The 19,690-nt window shown below is 44.4% G+C and overlaps 1 protein-coding gene across 7 annotated transcripts in view; it reads left to right on the plus strand.

The window, feature by feature from the left end:
* LOC118210117 (nuclear receptor corepressor 1-like) overlaps positions 1 to 19,690 on the plus strand; it is a 113,884-nt gene that overhangs the window by 22,684 nt on the left and 71,510 nt on the right. For 5 of the 7 annotated variants that reach the window (XM_035385995.1, XM_035385998.1, XM_035386001.1 and 2 more), the window contains exons 4-14: positions 2,690 to 2,891; positions 3,349 to 3,528; positions 6,081 to 6,194; positions 10,008 to 10,064; positions 10,217 to 10,269; positions 11,117 to 11,201; positions 12,684 to 12,856; positions 15,996 to 16,086; positions 16,210 to 16,388; positions 16,591 to 16,645; positions 18,759 to 18,860. In XM_035385995.1, coding sequence (XP_035241886.1) covers positions 2,690 to 2,891; positions 3,349 to 3,528; positions 6,081 to 6,194; positions 10,008 to 10,064; positions 10,217 to 10,269; positions 11,117 to 11,201; positions 12,684 to 12,856; positions 15,996 to 16,086; positions 16,210 to 16,388; positions 16,591 to 16,645; positions 18,759 to 18,860 — 1,291 coding nt within the window. The remainder of the gene's footprint in view (positions 1 to 2,689; positions 2,892 to 3,348; positions 3,529 to 6,080; positions 6,195 to 10,007; positions 10,065 to 10,216; positions 10,270 to 11,116; positions 11,202 to 12,683; positions 12,857 to 15,995; positions 16,087 to 16,209; positions 16,389 to 16,590; positions 16,646 to 18,758; positions 18,861 to 19,690) is intronic. The other 2 variants (XM_035385999.1, XM_035386000.1) reach the window with 1 other exon arrangement.

Below are 19,690 nucleotides of genomic sequence, written 5' to 3' on the forward strand. Positions count from 1 at the left end.
TAGCGTATTTATAGCCTAACATGTACAGCGTAGTGTGTGTACACTGTAGCTTATTTTACAGCCGAACATGTACAGCGTAGTGTGTGTTCACTGTTGTGTATGTACAGCCTAACATGATTAGTGTAGTGTGTGTGCACTGTAGCGTATTTATAGCCTAACATGTACAGCGTAGTGTGTGTACACTGTAGCTTATTTTAAAGCCGAACATGTACAGCGTAGTGTGTGTACACTGTAGCTTATTTTACAGCCTAACATGTACAGCGTAGTGTGTGTACACTGTAGCTTATTTTACAGCCTAACCTGTTCAGTGTAAAGTTTGTGCACCATAACATATGTACAGCGTAAGGTACATTCAGCTTAGTGTATAGCTGCGTTTCCACCAAAATTACCCGGAACTTTCAGTCCCAGGAACTACTTTACCAGGAACTAAAATGTTCCTTCAGCCAATGGTTGTCTGCGTTTCCACCGGGGTCTAAAGTCCCGCGAAGATTAGGCAAATTAGCCCACTGACGTATGAAAAAGCGACGTTGTCGTCGGTCCATCTGTCATATGATTTCTTCTGTAACCCCATACTACCACCGAAGTAGCCTACATTATTTTCTAATAACCGGGACAGCCCGGAGGGGTTTATTCCACTTATATACAACGGGTTTTTATATATCCTCTCAAACACATTCATTATGTTTTAATGCGAACATTCGCTTTCACGTCTTGACATCCGAAGCGACAGAATGCATTCACATTTCCAATATAGGCTAACTGGCAACAACAGCAGAAAACATGCACACGTTGTAAACAATTTGCTGTTTGATTACTTTTTCATCGTCAATTCCATATAGGCTAATCGCAAAATGACAAGAATAGAACGAAAACTCGGACTTGCGTGAAAATTTAAATTAGTAGTGGTACAGCCACCGTTTGTTTTCCTTCGAAGTTACTGCTAGCCGAGCAGCGAAGTGTGCCCTCCAGATGCGAACCATGCACCATAAATTAGTCCATAGTCTTCCTGGTCTTTTTGTGGAATTGAAGAATGGCAGAGTAAAATTACGGCAGTCTGAAAAAGCTAAAGGTACGATTACTAGAATTAACCTGTTATTTTACCCTGACAAAAAGTGCGGAAGGTGATTTCCAGTTTGCTTTTACTGTATCACTAATGTGAATTACGCAGAATTACCGCATACCTCACATAACTGTATCAAACGTTTTGAGTCAATTACAACGGGCTAAGAAAATCCGGAAGAAAATATTCAGCAACCGAATTAATCCGTTTGAATGTTTTAGTACGTAATATGCTGTCCCAGCACGAATGCTTAGCATTTTATAAAACGAATACTAAAGCAAGAAAAGAACAGAAGAGCACACGTTATAATTCCAAGACGTTGGCAGGCTATAACAAAAAGTAGGCTACTGCGCCGCATAACATACAAGTTTGATTTGAAGTTATTATGAAAATAAATTGGTTTGCGCCTGCATATTTTCAAACATGGCGCCTAAAAATAGACACAAAAAAATCCCGTGAGTACTCGACCAATCAGAAATGTTCAGCGCTGCAAGCTCAACCCAAAAGGTTCCTGTACTTTCGGAATGTACTACCCCCCGAGCAGGAACCTTTTGGGGGGTAAAACAAAGCCCCCAGAACTAAATTTAGACCCTAGTTCCTGCGGTGGAAACGCACTGAGTTCCTCAAAAGGTTCCTAGTTCCGGGGTATAGTTCCTGCGGAAACGCGGCTTATGTATGGCATAAGGTATGCTGTAAGTCATATACAGCGTAATGTATTACTGTGTATCTCATCCAAAATTTTGGGCTTTAATATGGAGTTGGCTCACCTTTTGCTGCTGTAACAAGCTCCTCTCTTCTGAGAAGGCTTTATGCTAACACTGATTGGGTGATTAGGCCTGGCTCTCACTTGGTTTTCCAACTGATCCCAAAGTTGTTGGATGGGCTTGCGTTCAGGGCTCTGTGCCGGCCAGTCAAGTTCTGCCACACCATCATTGACAAAACCATTTCTATATGGGCCTTACTGTGTGCCATTTTCACACATGAATTGGCCACCACAGAGTCCTGACCTTAACCCCATTGAAAGTCTTTGGGATGTGCTGGAGAAGACTTTACGAAGTGATTCGACTCTCCCGTCATCAATACAAGATAATGCAATTCTGGACGGAAATAAATGTTGTGACGTTGCATAAGGTTGTGGAAACAATGCCACGAGGAATGAGTGCTGTAATCAAAGCTAAAGGCGGTTCAATGAAATATTAGAGTGTGCGACTTTGGCCAGGCAGTGTGTCTACACTGTAACTTATATACAGTGCTAGGGTGTAATTTATGAGGGGGATACAGGGTAACAACCCCCTCAGTGCTACCAATGTTCAAAACAGGCCAAATAACCCCTCCAATAATTCAGCATGATGATGAGAAAAATTATTTAATATAATAAAGATGGGGATTTCATGTTGTGAAAGCTGTTCTTTGAAAACATTTCTTCTGGGGGGCGTGCCTCCAGACCCCTTTGCAGGGTTGCAGTTATAAGTGTCTATGCATTTAAACATTTAAAGTTAGACCCTTCATACAGCGTGAACTGTATGCAGTGTAACGTATATACAGTGGAATATAACTGTAGCGTAATATATATGCAAAGCTTGTGCAGCGTTTGTTCAGTGTTTATACAACAGTGCCCCACTCCTCCAGGTCCTCCGAGAGGAGACATGACTACGGACCGCAGTTCCACCCCGTATCCACCCAGCCCGAGCACCAGGCTTTGGGATCCAAGCGGCCTCGCGTGGAACCCGTCTCAGAACCGCATTTCCCACGTGCCTCAGTGCCCGGGCCAGTCCTGCCCCTCCCCCACAGCCTGCACGATGGCCTGAGGACCACAGGGGGCTTTAAAAAGGTCTGAACATCCTGCGCGCTTTTGGTCAACGCAGAGGCGACTGTTACTTCCTCAGCGACAAAGTGCTGCTGCCATATGACTCTGCTGTGCTGCAGTGAGGGTAGTATTACAGCAAAGCCAGCTGTCTGGTGCCTGGCTGGCTGACTTGGGGGTCTTATCTGTGCTAGGCCAGGCTGCCGACCTCATTGGCACCTGTTTCAAATACTAGGCGTGAAAATGTCCTTGCTATACCTTAGGGCCTGACACAGTGTAAAGTTGACATGGAAACTTGAAAAAAGTTTTTAAAATGCATTTCAGAAAATGTAAAACAAAAAAGTCTTCACGTCATAATTAGAATGTTGTTTTAAGGCAAAAACATCCATCTACGCGCTATAGCTTGAAGGTGTTTTTTTTTAACATTTTGCTGTGGACGTTGTGGGGACCTCAGTGCTGATGTGATTGTACCTCTGTTTTGCAGGAACCCCAGTTGGGGGTGAAGGCTGAGCTGCCCTCCCCCAGCACCCAGCATCATGCTGGCGATGAGCAGGACAGCTCTCCCTCCAAGCTGTCCAAGGAGGAGCTGATCCAGAGCATGGATCGCGTAGACCGCGAGATCGCCAAGGTGGAGCAGCAGATCTTTAAGCTGAAGAAGAAGCAGGTACTGCCTCATTTTAGAGCCCTGTTCTCAGGGTTTCTCCCGGCTCAAATAGGGCTTTGGTGGTGACTGCGTGTCAGCAACTGCGATCAGTCCGACTTTATGTTGTCTCCCTTTATTAAGCTACATTTAGAATGTAACGTTCTGGAAATCTTCAAGAGACCACCACAATAATATGAGATGCAGGCTATTGAAAAAATGAAACGTTTGACAAAAATAAAAAATTGGAACAATTTAAATATTTATTGAAGGGTTACACATGGTAAGTGCCAGAATTTGGATATAGCGTATATTGAAGGATTTACACATTGTAAGAGTTCATTCTACAGGAATCTTGTATTTGGAATGTATTTCATTTTTGTCACTCAAAATGTAGGGTGCAGTATTAACATTTTAACTTAATGAACTCACACAAATGCTGCCTTAATATATTTAAATAGTTTTATGCATTCACTCTACAAATGCTTGCACCATCCTTTTTGTCACTGGTGTACTTGTACCTTGTAACAACAGATAAGGTTTGTCTTTCTACTTTCAATCTGCACATATAGGCAAAAACAGTGTAGGTTAATGATAATATACTCTACATGGCCAAAAGTGTGTGGACACCTGACATCCAGCACCTCATCCAAAATGATGGGGATTAATATGGAGTTGGTCCACCCTTTCCTGCTATAATAACCTCCACTCTTCTGGGAAGGAACATTGCTGCAGGGATTTGCTTCCATTCAGCCAGAAGACTATTAGAGAGGTTGGGCACTGATTGAGCGATTAAGCCTGGCTCCCAGTTGGCTTTCCAACTGATCCCAAAGGTGTTGGCTGGAGTTGAGGTCAGGGCTCTGTGCAGGCCAGTCAAGTTCTTCCACACCGTTCTCGACAAAACCATTTCTATTTGGACCTTGCCGTGCGCCCGGGGGCATTGACATGCTGAAACAGGAAAGGGCCTTCCCCAAACTGTTGGGGAAACAGAATTGTCTAGAATATTATTGTGTGCTGTAGCATTAAGATTTCCCTTCACTGAAACTAGGGGGCCTAGCCCAAACCATGAAAAACAGCCCCAGACTGTCCAGAGGGGTGTCCAGATACTTTTGGTCATATAGTGTAGTTGAATCCACTTAATTGCATGATGGATTATCACATTATTAGTGTATTTTCATATAATTGCCAAATCCTGCCATTTCCCATTCATTCCATTGGAAAGAGATTGCATATTTGCATACATCATTATCACATATAATTCCATGAACATACCCAAAATATCTAATTACATAAAGATCTATAAAAATTGTTCAGAGTCGGCAGATACCGCATAATTAAACCGACAATTGCCCAATTGCCGACCTTCCCACATTTTGAAACCTGACAAAATGTGGGAAGGTCGGCAGTTTCTGTTAAAAACCGTCTATAGCGGCCGCCTGAGTGGCAGGTGTGGCTGTCGGCACTCTGCTGTCTCGTCCTTTCATACCGTTAAGTGGATTCTACTGAAGTTTGTTTAGTGTGGGGCACACTGTCTGCTGTCTCGTCCTTTCATACCATTAAGTGGATTCTACTGAAGTTTGTTTAGTGTGGGGCACACTGTCTGCTGTCTCATTATTTTGTGCTATTTAGGGAATTCTGCTGTAACTAAATTAGCCTGTTTAAAGTTGCACTGAAATTTGAAAACAGTAAAAACTAAAAAGAAAACTAAAAAAAAAATACTTGACATGCAGTCTCATTCACAACCACATTGTACCAATAAAAGCATGGACCCTTTCAAATTGTTTTAAGGATGCCATTTCTTCTATAGGTGGCTTAAGTGGCTTGAAAAAAACCACTTAGGTGGCCTTCCTAAGACATTTCAGTACAAGAGAAACCCTGGTTCTCCTGCCAATACATGATTCCTGACTGGAGACTATGGAAATATAAAAACTGTGACAACTTGTTTAATTTTATTGTTCGAAGTCGCGCAGACAGTTGAGCGATGCCTTTCAGCTTCCTGGAATGCTATAATTGGTTAATATCCAGTCAGTCACATGACACCACTCTCTGCAGTGGGGTAGCTTGCAGCTGGCTTGGTCTTGGAGAAAAAAGAGAAGAAATTGCTTCTGTGGAATTAATGACTCCCTCTTGCATGGTTTAATAATAAGCCATGCCGTACTTTAAAGGAAAGGCAGTGTGATGAACATGCAATCTTAATTAAAGAGCATTTCCTGTCTTCTTAAAAGTAAAACATTTTTTAATTTCTTCCTTTTTGTGAGAAAGTGAGAAAATGTATTGTTATTTATCATATTCACTGTTTTAATATTTTGCCCATTTCTTTAAACCTCTGAAGTATTACTGTATGTACTGAGCATATCACTGCCTTGGAGGTGGGACTAAGTGACTGGCATATTCACGGCCAGTATACACTGATATTATATATGACAGATGGGCATTGGTCATTTATGTGGGACATACAACATGGTAGTTATATCGTGCACTTTCCTTTTTTGATTTTAACCAGGAACTTTGATTTTTTTAATCATGATGCTGCAGATACGGTGCAATAGACTTGTGCTTGTGTTTCTGTATCTTAGCAACAGTTGGAGGATGAGGCGGTGAAACCCGCGGAGGCAGAGAGGCCGGTAGCCACGCCCCCTGTGGAACACAAACACCGCAGTGTTGTGCAGATCATCTACGACGAGAACAGGGTGAGTGACAGGATGCGCAACCCCTCTACGACGACCCCACTCACCTGCTACGACCCCACTCACCGGCCACGACCCCACTCACCGGCCACGACCCCACTCACCTGCTACGACCCCACTCACCTGCCACGACCCCACTCACCTGCTACGACCCCACTCCCCGGCCACGACCCCACTACGACGACCCCACTCACCTGCTACGACCCCACTCCCCGGCCACGACCCCTCTACGACGACCCCACTCACCGGCCACGACCCCACTCACCTGCTACGACCCCACTCACCTGCTACGACCCCCGCTCCCCGGCCACGACCCCACTCACCTGCTACGACCCCACTCACCTGCCACGACTCCACTCACCTGCTACGACCCCACTCCCCGGCCACGACCCCACTACGACGACCCCACTCACCTGCTACGACCCCACTCCCCGGCCACGACCCCTCTACGACGACCCCACTCACCGGCCACGACCCCACTCACCTGCTACGACCCCACTCACCTGCTACGACCCCCGCTCCCCGGCCACGACCCCACTCACCTGCTACGACCCCACTCACCTGCCACAACCCCACTACGACGACCCCACTCACCTGCCACAACCCCACTCACCTGCTACGACCCCACTCCCCGGCCACAACCCCACTCACCTGCTACGACCCCACTCCCCGGCCACGACCCCACTACGACGACCCCACTCACCGGCCATGACCCCACTACGACGGCCCCACTCACCTGCTACGACCCCACTATGACGACCCCACTCACCTGCTACGACCCCACTCCCCGGCCACGACCCCACTACGACGACCCCACTCACTGGCCACAACCCCACTACGACGACCCCACTATGAAGACCCCACTCACCTGCTACGACCCCACTCACCGGCCACGACCCCACTACGACGACCCCACTCACCGGCCACGACCCCACTATGACGACCCCACTCACCTGCTACGACCCCACTCCCCGGCCACGACCCCACTCACCTGCTACGACCCCACTCACCGGCCACGACCCCACTACGATGACCCCACTAACCTGCTACGACCCCACTCACCTGCACTAGGCTACGACCCCACTCACCTGCACTAGGCTACAACCCCACTCACCTGCTACGACCCCACTCACCTGCGCTAGGCTACGACCCCACTCACCTGTGCTAGGCTATTATATTTTCATTGGTCATAAGAGACAACTGTTAGCCATTTGCTAATACTGCTCATCATATTTGTACTGGGGGCTAAATAGCTGTTGGTATAGGAGCACCTGTTAACGTACCCTGGGCAGCATAGTGGCTCGTAGTGGCCTGCTTTCTAATTTTTTCATTCATACCACTCACAATGACATTGAGTGTCTTGCAAGAGGATTGCGCTATTTTCTAATGTGGACCTTTCATATACAGTAGTGTAAGCGTTGATAGGTGGCTCAGTTTTTTGTTTTGTTTGATACTTGTTTGGTTTACCATGAAGCTAGAATATTGCCAACATTTTTCTGATGGTGGAATATTATTTTATTGTAATCTTATTGTATTGAATAAATATTGTGGGATATTACTATCGCCAAGGGCTATACTTGGAAAATATTCTTTCAAATTTCCTGTGTGGTGAAATGTGCTAGATGAATGTAAAAATTTCCCTTGGTGTGATCTGAAATAATCACATATGTAAAATGTCATCCCATCCCCATGCAACAGAAGCTTACATATTATAGAGCATTGATTTTCACCACACACCTCCAATTCTTAAAGGAGAGGTTTGAGCAATAGTTTTCTGTGATAGATGTCGAAAAGCATGATGGATCTGTGACCCCTTCAATCCACCATCTTCCACACAAAAGTTCACAGAGAGAGAGAAGGAGGAGTGTGCGGAACGGGCCCACACTGTTCCAATGCTGACAGTCCCCCGTTCAGCTCTACCCCTTACCGAAACGGGCCCACACTGTTCCCCCGTTCAGCTCTACCCCTTACCGAAACGGGCCCACACTGTTCCCCCGTTCAGCTCTACCCCTTACCGAAACGGGCCCACACTGTTCCCCCGTTCAGCTCTACCCCTTACTGAAACGGGCCCACACTGTTCCAGTGCTGACAGTGCCTCGACTCTGCCTGCTTACCCAGATTCTATATTTTACCCCATTACACAGTCAGGACATTAACAATTCCCCAGCTAAAAAATTAAAAAATTAAAAATGCCAACCAATCAGCAGCCAAACTAGTCTCATAGCTGCCTTTAATGGCTTGATAGATAAAGAAAAATTAAGCAATAAGTTCACTCTATCATTTTCTGAAGGCCTCTGGTCTCTTTTTTATGGTTACATTTGATTTTGCTTGCTTTTTAAAACAGAACAAAAATGTTTACAAACTTAGTTCCAGTGAAGGCAAATCTTAATGCTACGGCATACCATGACATCTTTCCTGTTTCAGCATAACAATGCCCCCAGGCACACAGCGAGGTTCATATAGCAATGGTATTGTCGAGAAAGGTGTGGGAGAACTTGACTGGCCTGCACTGGCCCTGATCTCTACCCCATCCAACACCTTTGGGATCCATTGGAAAGTCAACTGGGAGCCAGGCGTAATCGCCCAATCAGTGCCCAGCCTCACTGATGCTCTTCTGGCTGAATGGAAGCAATGCTCCAACATCTAGTATAAAGCCTTCCCAGAGGAGTGGAGGTTGTAATAGCAGCAAAAGGTGGACCAACTCCATATGAATGCCCATGGTGTTCCATCCCTCCATTTCTAGAGACTTGTAGAATCTATGCCAAGGTGCATTGAAGCTGTTCTGGTGGCTTGTGGTGGCCCAACACCTTACTAAGACACTTTATGTAAGTTTTCCCTTTAATTTATCACCCGTCTGTATGTATGCTTATGTGTACAGGTGTAGAGTGTTCAGAAAGTGGCTTTTCCTGTAAGTGCTTATATTGGTCAACACAGTGAAACTTGGCAAGCCCTGAAAGAGAACATTGTGCAGTGTTCTCCAAGACTATAATTTTCCAGTTTTTTCACCTTGTAGGGAATCCTGTCAGAAGCTCTGAAAATTATTTATGAAAATAATTTCATAAAATGAACTTCTGTCTTTATGTTCAAGGATTAAAATTACACTCCTAATGTATAGCAGTTTGAGTCAGTCCAGTGTTTAATATATGCAAGTTAGTACTGAAAGTGGAGGCCAACTATTGGCACACTGGAATATGCAAAACGAAGCATAGCATAGCCCTTCTTTTTATATTGGCTTTGCTGTAAAAATGTAGGCGTGTGCTGTGCTGGGTTAGGGTTAGTTGTATCTGTAATGTCCTTTGTTTTTACTTGTACTGAATACTTCAGTGTCACTCTGGCTACGAAATTGCCCAATCAGTGAACTAGTACAACAACTACTACTCCAACAAAAACTACTACTACAACAACTACGACAAGTACTACTGCAACAACAACTATTACTACTGCTTCTGCTACTACTAAGTTCACTCTTATTTGGTTTAACCACCCGCTCAGTCTTTCAGTGCCTGACTCAAATCTGGCTGTCTTCACGTGGCAGGTAGACACCACAGTGCAGGGCTTAAAAAAGAACCGCTTTTATCCCACTTAGCTGCACCAGGAGGCATTTTTGTCTCCTGAAAGCTTTGTTCCAGAGATCATACTGGAAAAAATAACAAATGTGTCCTATTGCTGAGGATGCACCATAATGACTGTGATTAAACACAGCTGCATCGTGAAAATGCTCAGTCTATCATTACCTGTGTTTGAACATTAAGCATCGTGGTGACTTGGATTTCTTATGAAGAACGTCATGGGTTTTCTGTACCTCTTCATTTACAGAAAAAAGCTGAGCAGGCTCACTGCATTCTGGAAGGACTCGGGCCGAAGGTTGAACTGGTGAGTCCTTTCGGGGAGGGGGATGGGGGAATGGGGGGGCTTTTTCACTGCCTGCTCTAAAACACCATAGAGGTCAGCTGGCCATTGGGTCTATGTTATATTTCCATGCCAACTATGTGTTCTGAATGCAATGTCTGTGTCCTCCCGTACAGCCTCTTTACAATCAACCATCTGATACAAAGGTTTATCACGACAACATTAAGATGTGAGTATTATTACTTTCATTGTGGGAAATGCTCGTTATAACGCCCATATGAAGCTTTTTGTTATTTTTCCGTTTCCTGTTGTACCCTCAGTGCTGACCTCTCCTAGTTGGAGGAAAGCTGTTGCTGAACAGTTCTGAAGCTCCAGCTTTGGTCAGACCTGTAGCTGTAGGCCTTCTGACACATCCATCTTCAGATCATTTGCAGTGATGAGCGATGCCGCTCACCTTGTTTCTTGGATGTATCTCTGCTTTGAGAGCCTAGCTGTGTGGGCTTTTATGTTTGTGTCGTGTGTTACACTTATACCATTGTCTCAAGGTCCTGATGAAATGAACAGTAAGTGCCTGTGCCAGCTTCGGTCAACTTGCGTATTTAGAATTTAATAGCTTCTGGAATATGTAGTCCTCTGTCTGGTGTGTGTCTGTGCCAGCTGCAGTCCTCATAGGTGTTGTGATGAATCGTGGATCTGCTGGCATGTGTAGTGGTCTGTGCTATGATTGTCTTTGCAGGCTCCAGCTTTCACATGGATTTAGACTTTGAAAGCTGTGAAGTTGTTTGTTTATGTCAACAAAACGAACAGATCCAAATATGCTTTTACAGGGGTGCCACGGATCCAGTTTTCCAGTCATGGAAAAGTCATGGAAAATGAGAGAAATGCCTTACAGTCCTGGAAAGCAGTTATCCTGGAACGTATTTGTTGTGTAACATTATAGGCCGAAGCCACAGGTGGCCAGAAACACTTTGATCAGCGTGAGGTGACCAGTGCCTCTGTTTCCCTGTTTGAATGTTGTATGAAACACACGGTGTTGTGTCATTGTGTTATTTTCAGATTTTAACATAAAAAAATAGAATTCAAATTTCTTTCAGTAACCAGATGATGAGAAAGAAGCTTATTCTTTTCTTCAAGAGGAGGAATCATGCTCGCAAACAGAGGGTGAGTGTAATTCTCTGAATTTGGCAGGCTGTAAATGTATTGTGCATTAAGCTGGGATGTGTTGGGTGGACACGGTGTTTTACTGTGTAAACACGCCACACAATAATAATGCCCTGAGTATGCTCCAAGCATTTGAATTTTTCATTGGATGGATTATTTGAATAAGTGGTATTCCTTAATATTAACCAGTGATGGAGGCGAAGCAAGGTAGCCTTTATACATCTAACAATACGACTGCAGGAATTTGGTTCACCAATCACAGATTGTTACAGTTTCTAGACATTTTTGTTCTGTTTTAGAAAACAAGCAAAATCAAATGTAACCATGAAAAAAGAGAAAACCAGAGGCCTTTAGAAAATGATAGAGTGAACTTATTGCTTAATTTTTCTTTATCTATCAAGCTATTAAAGGCAGCTATGAGACTAGTTTGGCTGCTGATTGGTTGGCATTTTAAATTTTTTAATTTTTTAGCTGGGGAATTGTTAATGTCCTGACTGTGTAATGGGGTAAAATATAGAATCTGGGTAAGCAGGCAGAGTCGAGGCACTGTCAGCACAACAGTGTGGGCCCGTTTCGGTAAGGGGTAGAGCTGAACGGGGGAACAGTGTGGGCCCGTTTCGGTAAGGGGTAGAGCTGAACGGGGGAACAGTGTGGGCCCGTTTCAGTAAGGGGTAGAGCTGAACGGGGGAACAGTGTGGGCCCGTTTCGGTAAGGGGTAGAGCTGAACGGGGGAACAGTGTGGGCCCGTTTCGGTAAGGGGTAGAGCTGAACGGGGGAACAGTGTGGGCCCGTTTCGGTAAGGGGTAGAGCTGAACGGGGGAACAGTGTGTGCCCGTTTCGGTAAGGGGTAGAGGTGACATTTGATAACCATGCTGTGAGGTCAGCATCGGGGTGAGGACCTTAAGGACCTTGTCTCAGTCTCTACTCTTTCTGGTTGCCTTGTTCATGGCAGACAGTGGGATACTTCTGTGGTAACAGTGTTTGGTACATAGTTAAGCTAGCTGGCTAAATGGCTGGTCCCATGGGCCTGAAAAGACATCTGCACGTCTCTTTAATATGCAATAATTATCTGCTGTGCAAACCTAATAGAAAGATTAGATGGGAACAAATGTGGTAATTTTAATTCTAAAAACATGTATTTAGGAAGTTAATGAGTAATTGCCTTCGCTTGAGTGCTGAAGTCTGCACTATTTCTGAACAGGAATCCACAAAAAAATACATAGTCATGAAAAAAAGCCATTTGTATCTTACTGTATGTAGACTAGGGTGTGATTCAGTCTCCCTGCTTTGAGGGGTCAGTTCCTAGCGATTAGCCATTAAAGCAGTGATGCTTGATTATGTCTGTTCCACATTTTGAGTACTGAGCGGTCCTGTTCCTGTTGGACGCTGCGGGGCTGGTGGTGGTTGAAGCTTACGCATGGTCTCAGTGTCCGCTGGGTTCAGTCCCTCTGGGTAAGGCTCTTGTGGGTCTGCTGTGCTCAGGAGCAGAAGATCTGCCAGCGCTATGACCAGCTGATGGAGGCCTGGGAGGAGCAGGTGGAGCGCATGGAGAACAACCCCCGGCGCAAGGCCAAGGAGACGCGCACCCGCGAGTACTACGAGCGCCAGTTCCCCGAGATCCGCAAGCAGCGCGAGCAGCAGGAGCGCTTCCAGAGGTGGGGGGGAGCTCCGGGGTGTCTGGAAAATTCCGGGGGCACCGCAGGGCTGTAGAGAGGGAATTTCAATTTTCATGCTTTGGCCTGTTTGTAGTTCACGCTTCGGCCCCTCAGAGTGGGGCTTAGCCTTGGGATGTGTTACTGCCATGGCAACCGCGCCTCACGTTCTTGTTAATCAGCGTCAGCGCTGGAGTTGACTCACTGTGCTGACTCACTAAACAGTGCGGATAAATTAGCATTTTGAGACGGAAGTAAAAGACTAAATATTGTCATTAGCCTTTCCTTGGAAGGGAATTTGGTTTAAAGAAACCAGTGATCGGTGCTTTTAGGAAATCTTTGCTCCAGTTACTCTATTTTCCTCCCGTTACAGCAAGTTTTAGCAGGCTCTTTTAGTTTAAAACTGAGGGAAAGGCCTAGAAGGCTCTAGGATGTAGAAGAACCCGATCGACTCACTTGTTCAGTCTACCCTTTAATAATACAACATGTGTAAATACTTTTTCGTGTGAAAAGCAACACTATATAATGATGAAACCTGGGCTTTCAGCCCATCTCAGCTGATTTACTTACACACAGTCTAGGCCTGGGCTGGCCACGTGGTTCACTGCCTCTATAACGGCACAACAAGGGCCAATCCGTTTCAGGATTTTGTGCCGACATTTATTTAACAAGTCCAATCATATCTTGATCTGACATGCGCATAAGCACCAGCTACAGCCGCAGACTGCTAGTGTATCCTAGAGATTTTACTGTGCTCAAGTACAGGAAAGAAGTAGTGTCTATATCTATGGTAATCTATATATTCTATATCTATGGTAATCGGAAAAAAAGAAAATTCTCCTCATGGTCCCAAGTATTCGAACAGAACTGTTCTTAATCTGAAATCCTTACCCTCTCTTGACATGTATAAAAATATGTTAAAATCTGTTTTTACTGAACAATGTTATTGCTTTTAGCAACAAGTGCCTTTTAGCTCCTGATCCTTGTATGTCTGTTTTTTTATTATTATATATTTTTTTATTATTTTCTTTGGTATGTTTTTAATATGAAACTTTTATTTTCCTGCTGCCATCTTGACCAGGACTCCCTGGCAGAAGAGATATTGTATCTCAATGGGACCTTCCTGGTTAAATAAAGGATAATAAATCGGTTGGAACAAAAACCAGCACACAGATCGGCCCTGCAGGACCGGAGTTGTGCACCCCTGCTCTATAACATGAGCTGGCGTGTGGTTTTATGTAAAGAAATAGCTTTCTGATATTTGGGCAGAATTTTCCTTTTGATAATTTGCAAAATTTGCCAATTTGTTCCACTGACAGAACAGAAAGCTAAAAAATATATTTTGCTAGTTCCATTCCTGAACTCTTTCATGTTTTGAAAAACCTCAATGAAATCCCCCATAGAAATGTAATTACCTCAATCAAATAACTAGTCATTCTAAAAATGGTGTGGAGACCTTTTTCACCATATAAAGGTGATACAAGGCCACAGCTATCCAATCAGCATATCACTCGGTTTGGGTTTGGCCTTATACTGTACCTCAGTCTGCCAATTAGAGGCCATAGTGAGGTGCATTTTTTCCGGAGATTGCTCAGTGATTGGGGGAGACGTGTCTGTAAGGAGGGCCAAGAGCTTGCGGTTGAAATGAAACCTTGCACGCTTCCTGAACGAGAACCTCATCACTGCCGTTAACGATAATGCGGTGACAAAGCGGATCCAGAGTGGTAAGGGGCAGGGAGCTAATGTGCCGTCGCAGTTGGCAAGTTGGCTTTGAAAGGGCGGATGGAGTGAGGTTGCAGGTTAAACCACCAGGGAAAAGGGCACAGAGCGGATGGAGTGAGCTCCAAGATTAAACCACCAGGGAAAAGGGCACAGAGCGGATGGAGTGAGCTCGCAGGTTAAACCACCAGGGAAAAGGGCACAGAGCGGATGGAGTGAGCTCGCAGGTTAAACCACCAGGGAAAAGGGCACAGAGCGGATGGAGTGAGGTTGCAGGTTAAACCACCAGGGAAAAGGGCACAGAGCGGATGGAGTGAGGTTGCAGGTTAAACCACCAGGGAAAAGGGCAAAGGCGGATGGAGTGAGCTCGCAGGTTAAACCACCAGGGAAAAGGACACAGGGTGGATGGAGTGAGCTTGCAGGTTAAACCACCAGGGAAAAGGACACAGGGTGGATGGAGTGAGCTCGCAGGTTAAACCACCAGGGAAAAGGGCACAGAGCGGATGGAGTGAGGTTGCAGGTTAGACAGCGGCGCTGATGAAATGGGAAGCCTCGTTTGTCTCCTGGGATAATTGAGCAGCGTCTGTATGGGAGTCAGCGGTGCTTGTTAGCAGGCGCTCCTTAGCGGGCGCTCCTTAGCGGGCGCTCCTTAGTGTGTGCTTCTTAGCGGGCGCTCCTTAGCAGGCGCTTCTTAGCGGGCACTCCTTAGCGGGCGCTCCTTAGTGTGCACTCCTTAGTGGGCGCTCCTTAGTGTGCACTCCTTAGTGTGCACTCCTTAGTGGGCGCTCCTTAGTGTGCACTCCTTAGTGGGCGCTCCTTAGTGTGCACTCCTTAGTGTGCACTGCTTAGTGTGCGCTCCTTAGTGTGTGCTCCTTAGCGGGCGCTCCTTAGTGTGCGCTCCTTAGTGTGCGCTCCTTAGTGTGCACTCCTTAGTGTGCACTCCTTAGTGGGCGCTCCTTAGTGTGCGCTCCTTAGTGTGCACTCCTTAGTGTGCACTCCTTAGTGTGCGCTCCTTAGTGTGTGCTCCTTAGTGTGCGCTCCTTAGTGTGCGCTCCTTAGTGTGTGCTCCTTAGTGTGTGCTCCTTAGCGGGCGCTCCTTAGTGTGCGCTCCTTAGTGTGCGCTCCTTAGTGTGCACTCCTTAGCAGGCGCTCCTTAGTGTGCACTCCTTAGTGTGTGCTCCTTAGCGGGCGCTCCTTAGTGTGCACTCCTTAGCAAGTGCTCCTTAGCGGGTGCTTCTTAGCGGGCGCTCCTTAGCGGGCGCTTCGTATCGTACGCTCCTTAGCGGGGGCTCCTTAGCGGCCGCTGTGTTTACAGGGATGTAGCCGGAGCCCACTGAACTGTGATTCACTCTCATCAGTCGGGGGTGTCTCCCGGTAAACACCTCGGGGCCGAGCTGTCACTCATGCCGTCCCCCTGTTCCAGGGTTGGCCAGCGGGGCACTGGCCTCTCGGCAACCATCGCCAGGAGCGAGCACGAGATTTCTGAAATCATCGACGGGCTGTCGGAGCAAGAGGTAAGGCCATGCAGCCACTCAGTTGTCTCTGAATGTTGTTGATGAAGTTGTTGTCCGGTTGCTGAATGTTTTTCACAGTGCTTCTGAAACGGTGCATTAGCGTTTTTTTATCCCTCCAATCAGAACAGCGAGAGGCAGATGCGGCAGCTGTCCGTCATCCCTCCCATGCTGTATGACTCGGAGCAGCGGAGGGTGCGCTTCATCAACATGAACGGGCTGATGAGCGACCCCATGAAGGTGTACAAAGCCCGGCAGTTCATGAATGTGTGGAGTGAGCACGAGAAGGAGATCTTCAAGGAGAAGTGAGCCTCCTGCCCCCTTTCTCAGCCTCAGAAAACCTCCTTGTGATGTCTGATGACTGTCATGGAAAAAAAGAAAAAGCATTTTATTGATAAAACTATGATAAAAAGTATGTTCCAAAAGGATGTATCAAAATGGTTGATTTGTTGAACATTGAACATTGCTCCATGTGTCTTACAGTGAACATTTCCTCCTTATCTGCAGGTTTATACAGCATCCAAAGAACTTTGGCCTTATCGCATCATATTTAGAGAGAAAGGTGAGCCAGGAATTATTGTTGCTGTGCTCCCTGTGGATTATTTACATTGTAATTACTGGTCCTTACAGCAGTGTATTTATAGTGTAACTCAAGAGGGTAGATGGAATGTTATACTGCATTTCAGTATTTTAATGTTGAACAATGAATGTTTAGAAATCTGTATCAAGATTAGGAAAAGGGGGAATTAATTATCTTTCTAGCACTTGTTTGTTGAGATGATTTTTGACTCCAGTGAAATCAAAATACAGACTCCTGCTGGTTTTACAGTTAAATTATACAATAATTTAGAAATTAAAATTTATGATACTCAGGGTCAGAGTTATGAGACCTTTTGAGACGCACATATGACGCAATCTACCCCAGACACATCTGCGTCTTACGTATCAAAATGGTACAAGCGGCTGGAAGCGCAGTATGCGTGTCATCTAGTGAGTCATCACAAGATGTACTTCTCTCCTTAATGCACATGCATTTAAGGGCATATCGCGAAGATATAAGTGTGGCTGATTATGTATTTCGTTGAAATTTACTCACTAAGTTCTGGCAATTAGTGAGGGTCGATTTTTGCATGAACTTTCTCTGCCTCTAAATAGCAGGCGTAAATCAGGGTGGAAGTAAGATGGTATATTCCTCAAAGATGCACTGAAAGTATCTGTATAGCAAGAATCACGCTACAATTTTTTTATTTCAACTTCCTGAGCAAGAAATCATGAAACAGCACAGATTAAGCAGCCATGCAAAATTAAGTCTGGGTTTTTGTCACAGAAAATATTGGCTAAGGTCACAGGACAGTCACTGAAAAGTTGTTTAAAATCACATAAAACTGAAAAAAGAGGCAGAAATCATGGAGTATTGGAAAAAAAAAAAAATATATATATTACATTTCATGTAATAGATCTCATGAGCAGCAGTGGGAAAGGATTGAAATAGCATGCACAACTGTAACAACAGTAACAATTGCTTTAAATAAAAAAATAAATAATCAGTGTGCAGTTACCCCTAGTAAAAATATGAGTAAATGCATTAACCCTCTGGGGTCGAGAGCTCCGCCGGCGGAGCTCGACAAGATAAAATTAACTTTCGTTTCTATTTGGATGATTAACTTCACGTGCTGTTATCATACAGATGCAACAAAAACATTGACAGAAACCTTAGAATAAAACCTTAGGCTTGTATATTTAATTGGTTTAGTCCATCATGGGAAGAGTCTGCTCAAATTGCATTACTAAAATAAAAATAAAAAAGGGTTACTTTGTGTTTGTTTTTATTTATTTAACCCCTTAGCGCGCATGTCAAATCTGGCCAATCCTTGCCCATTTAGGGGGTACTCTATTTAAAGCTTTATAACTCCAGATGTGAACGCCACAGAGACTTGAAAAATGGTTTAAATGAAGCAAGACATTTGTACCATTTGCCATACTAACTTAGATTAGTTTATATTCCTAATTTTGGAAGAAATAAAGTGCCAAAAATGCAATTGTCTAGGTAAAAAAATCAAAAATGTATTTGCTCTTTTTTGGTTTGCACTGAAATACTGAGAGATTGCATATATTCAACAGGTTAAACTATACATGTCCTGGATAAAAAACTTCTTGACCACAAGTTCATAAAATCTAAGGGTGGATACGTAGAACTACTATAGATCTATGAAGCAAAATCTAAGCAGTGTACCGAGCATCTCCAAATCTATCCAAAATGTCTATTATAATTATGCATTGCTGTAAATCATAACAAATTCACGTATTTCACTACAAATCAACTGTTTTGACTCAAGAAACTCACTGTTGCATAATTTTGAAGTGGGAATTACAAGCTTTCCATCAGTACAGTGGTCTAAAATATCTAGGGGTCTAGAAACATATCCAAAATCTCTCCAAATATGAATAAAATTCTTTTTGTCCATTATAAAGCATATAAATGAGCCCCTTATGAAGGTTTAAGATGAAACATTGATATCAGATTTTTTTTTAAAATGCAAAAATATTGTCGCAATGCCATACAGTACCTAAATGTAATAATTAACTATAGTTTTTCTATACTCTGTACTCTTGTATGTATTCTTGTATGGGGTTGCTTAGTTTTTTTAACTGAAAACATTTTTCTGCCCTTGCAGTGCGTCTCTGACTGTGTTTTGTATTACTACTTGACAAAGAAGAACGAAAACTACAAGACCTTAGTGAGACGCAACTTTGGCAGACGCAGAGGTCGAAACCAGGTCAGTCAACGTCAGCGTTGACTCCAGAAAGGCACACTATTTTAATGCAGATGTGGATGGGCTCATCCTAGCCGGTCATCTGCGACCCTGTGAGAGAATAGTGATGGCATTCAGTTATGTTATTTTCTGTATTTTGAAGATATTATAAAGCAGACCCATAGCTGGATCTTCCTTGTCCCTAGATTTCCATTCATTTTGAAGTGAGGCCTTGTGGAGCCTTTCTGGGGGGTCTAATCAATCTTTAAAAAAAATAAAAAATAAATAATAATAATAATAATAATAAATTGAAAAAACCCTGCAGAGAGCTGTCAATATCGGGTGAAAAGCGATTTTTCCCTGTCAGGAAATGAATGAATAACATTTTTAGGGTGAAATATCCCCTTAAAGAGTCAATTTTGTGCATGACATCATTATGGAAGATGCTGTACTGTCAAGGCCCAGGTAATTGAAGAAGTACTTTGTGTATTTTGCATAACCGACTTGGAGGCCCTCTAGTGTACAGAGCAGTTCACTTGTCTGTTTCTGGAGTGAAACTTCAGTTGACACAGCAGGACCCACACTTTTTGGGTGAAAAATGGTAGGACTTTCACAATATTATTGAGGAGTGTGATAAAAAAAAGTTGAGCTGTTGTGTAGTGTGGATAACTAGTGTGGAGAAACTGGGGTGGTTAATGAACTGTTTTAATACAGTTTAGCTTCTTGAAGCATGTTTTTTTTGCCTGAAGACTCCCATTGATGTGTAGTCCTCGTTATTCTGCGTCCTGTCCAGACACACCCACTTCTCCCTGCATAGAGAATTTACTACCAGCGAATTGAATGACCCCCACAGT

This window comes from Anguilla anguilla, chromosome 12 (genome assembly GCF_013347855.1).
Source record: "Anguilla anguilla isolate fAngAng1 chromosome 12, fAngAng1.pri, whole genome shotgun sequence".
NCBI classification, from domain to species: domain Eukaryota; kingdom Metazoa; phylum Chordata; class Actinopteri; order Anguilliformes; family Anguillidae; genus Anguilla; species Anguilla anguilla.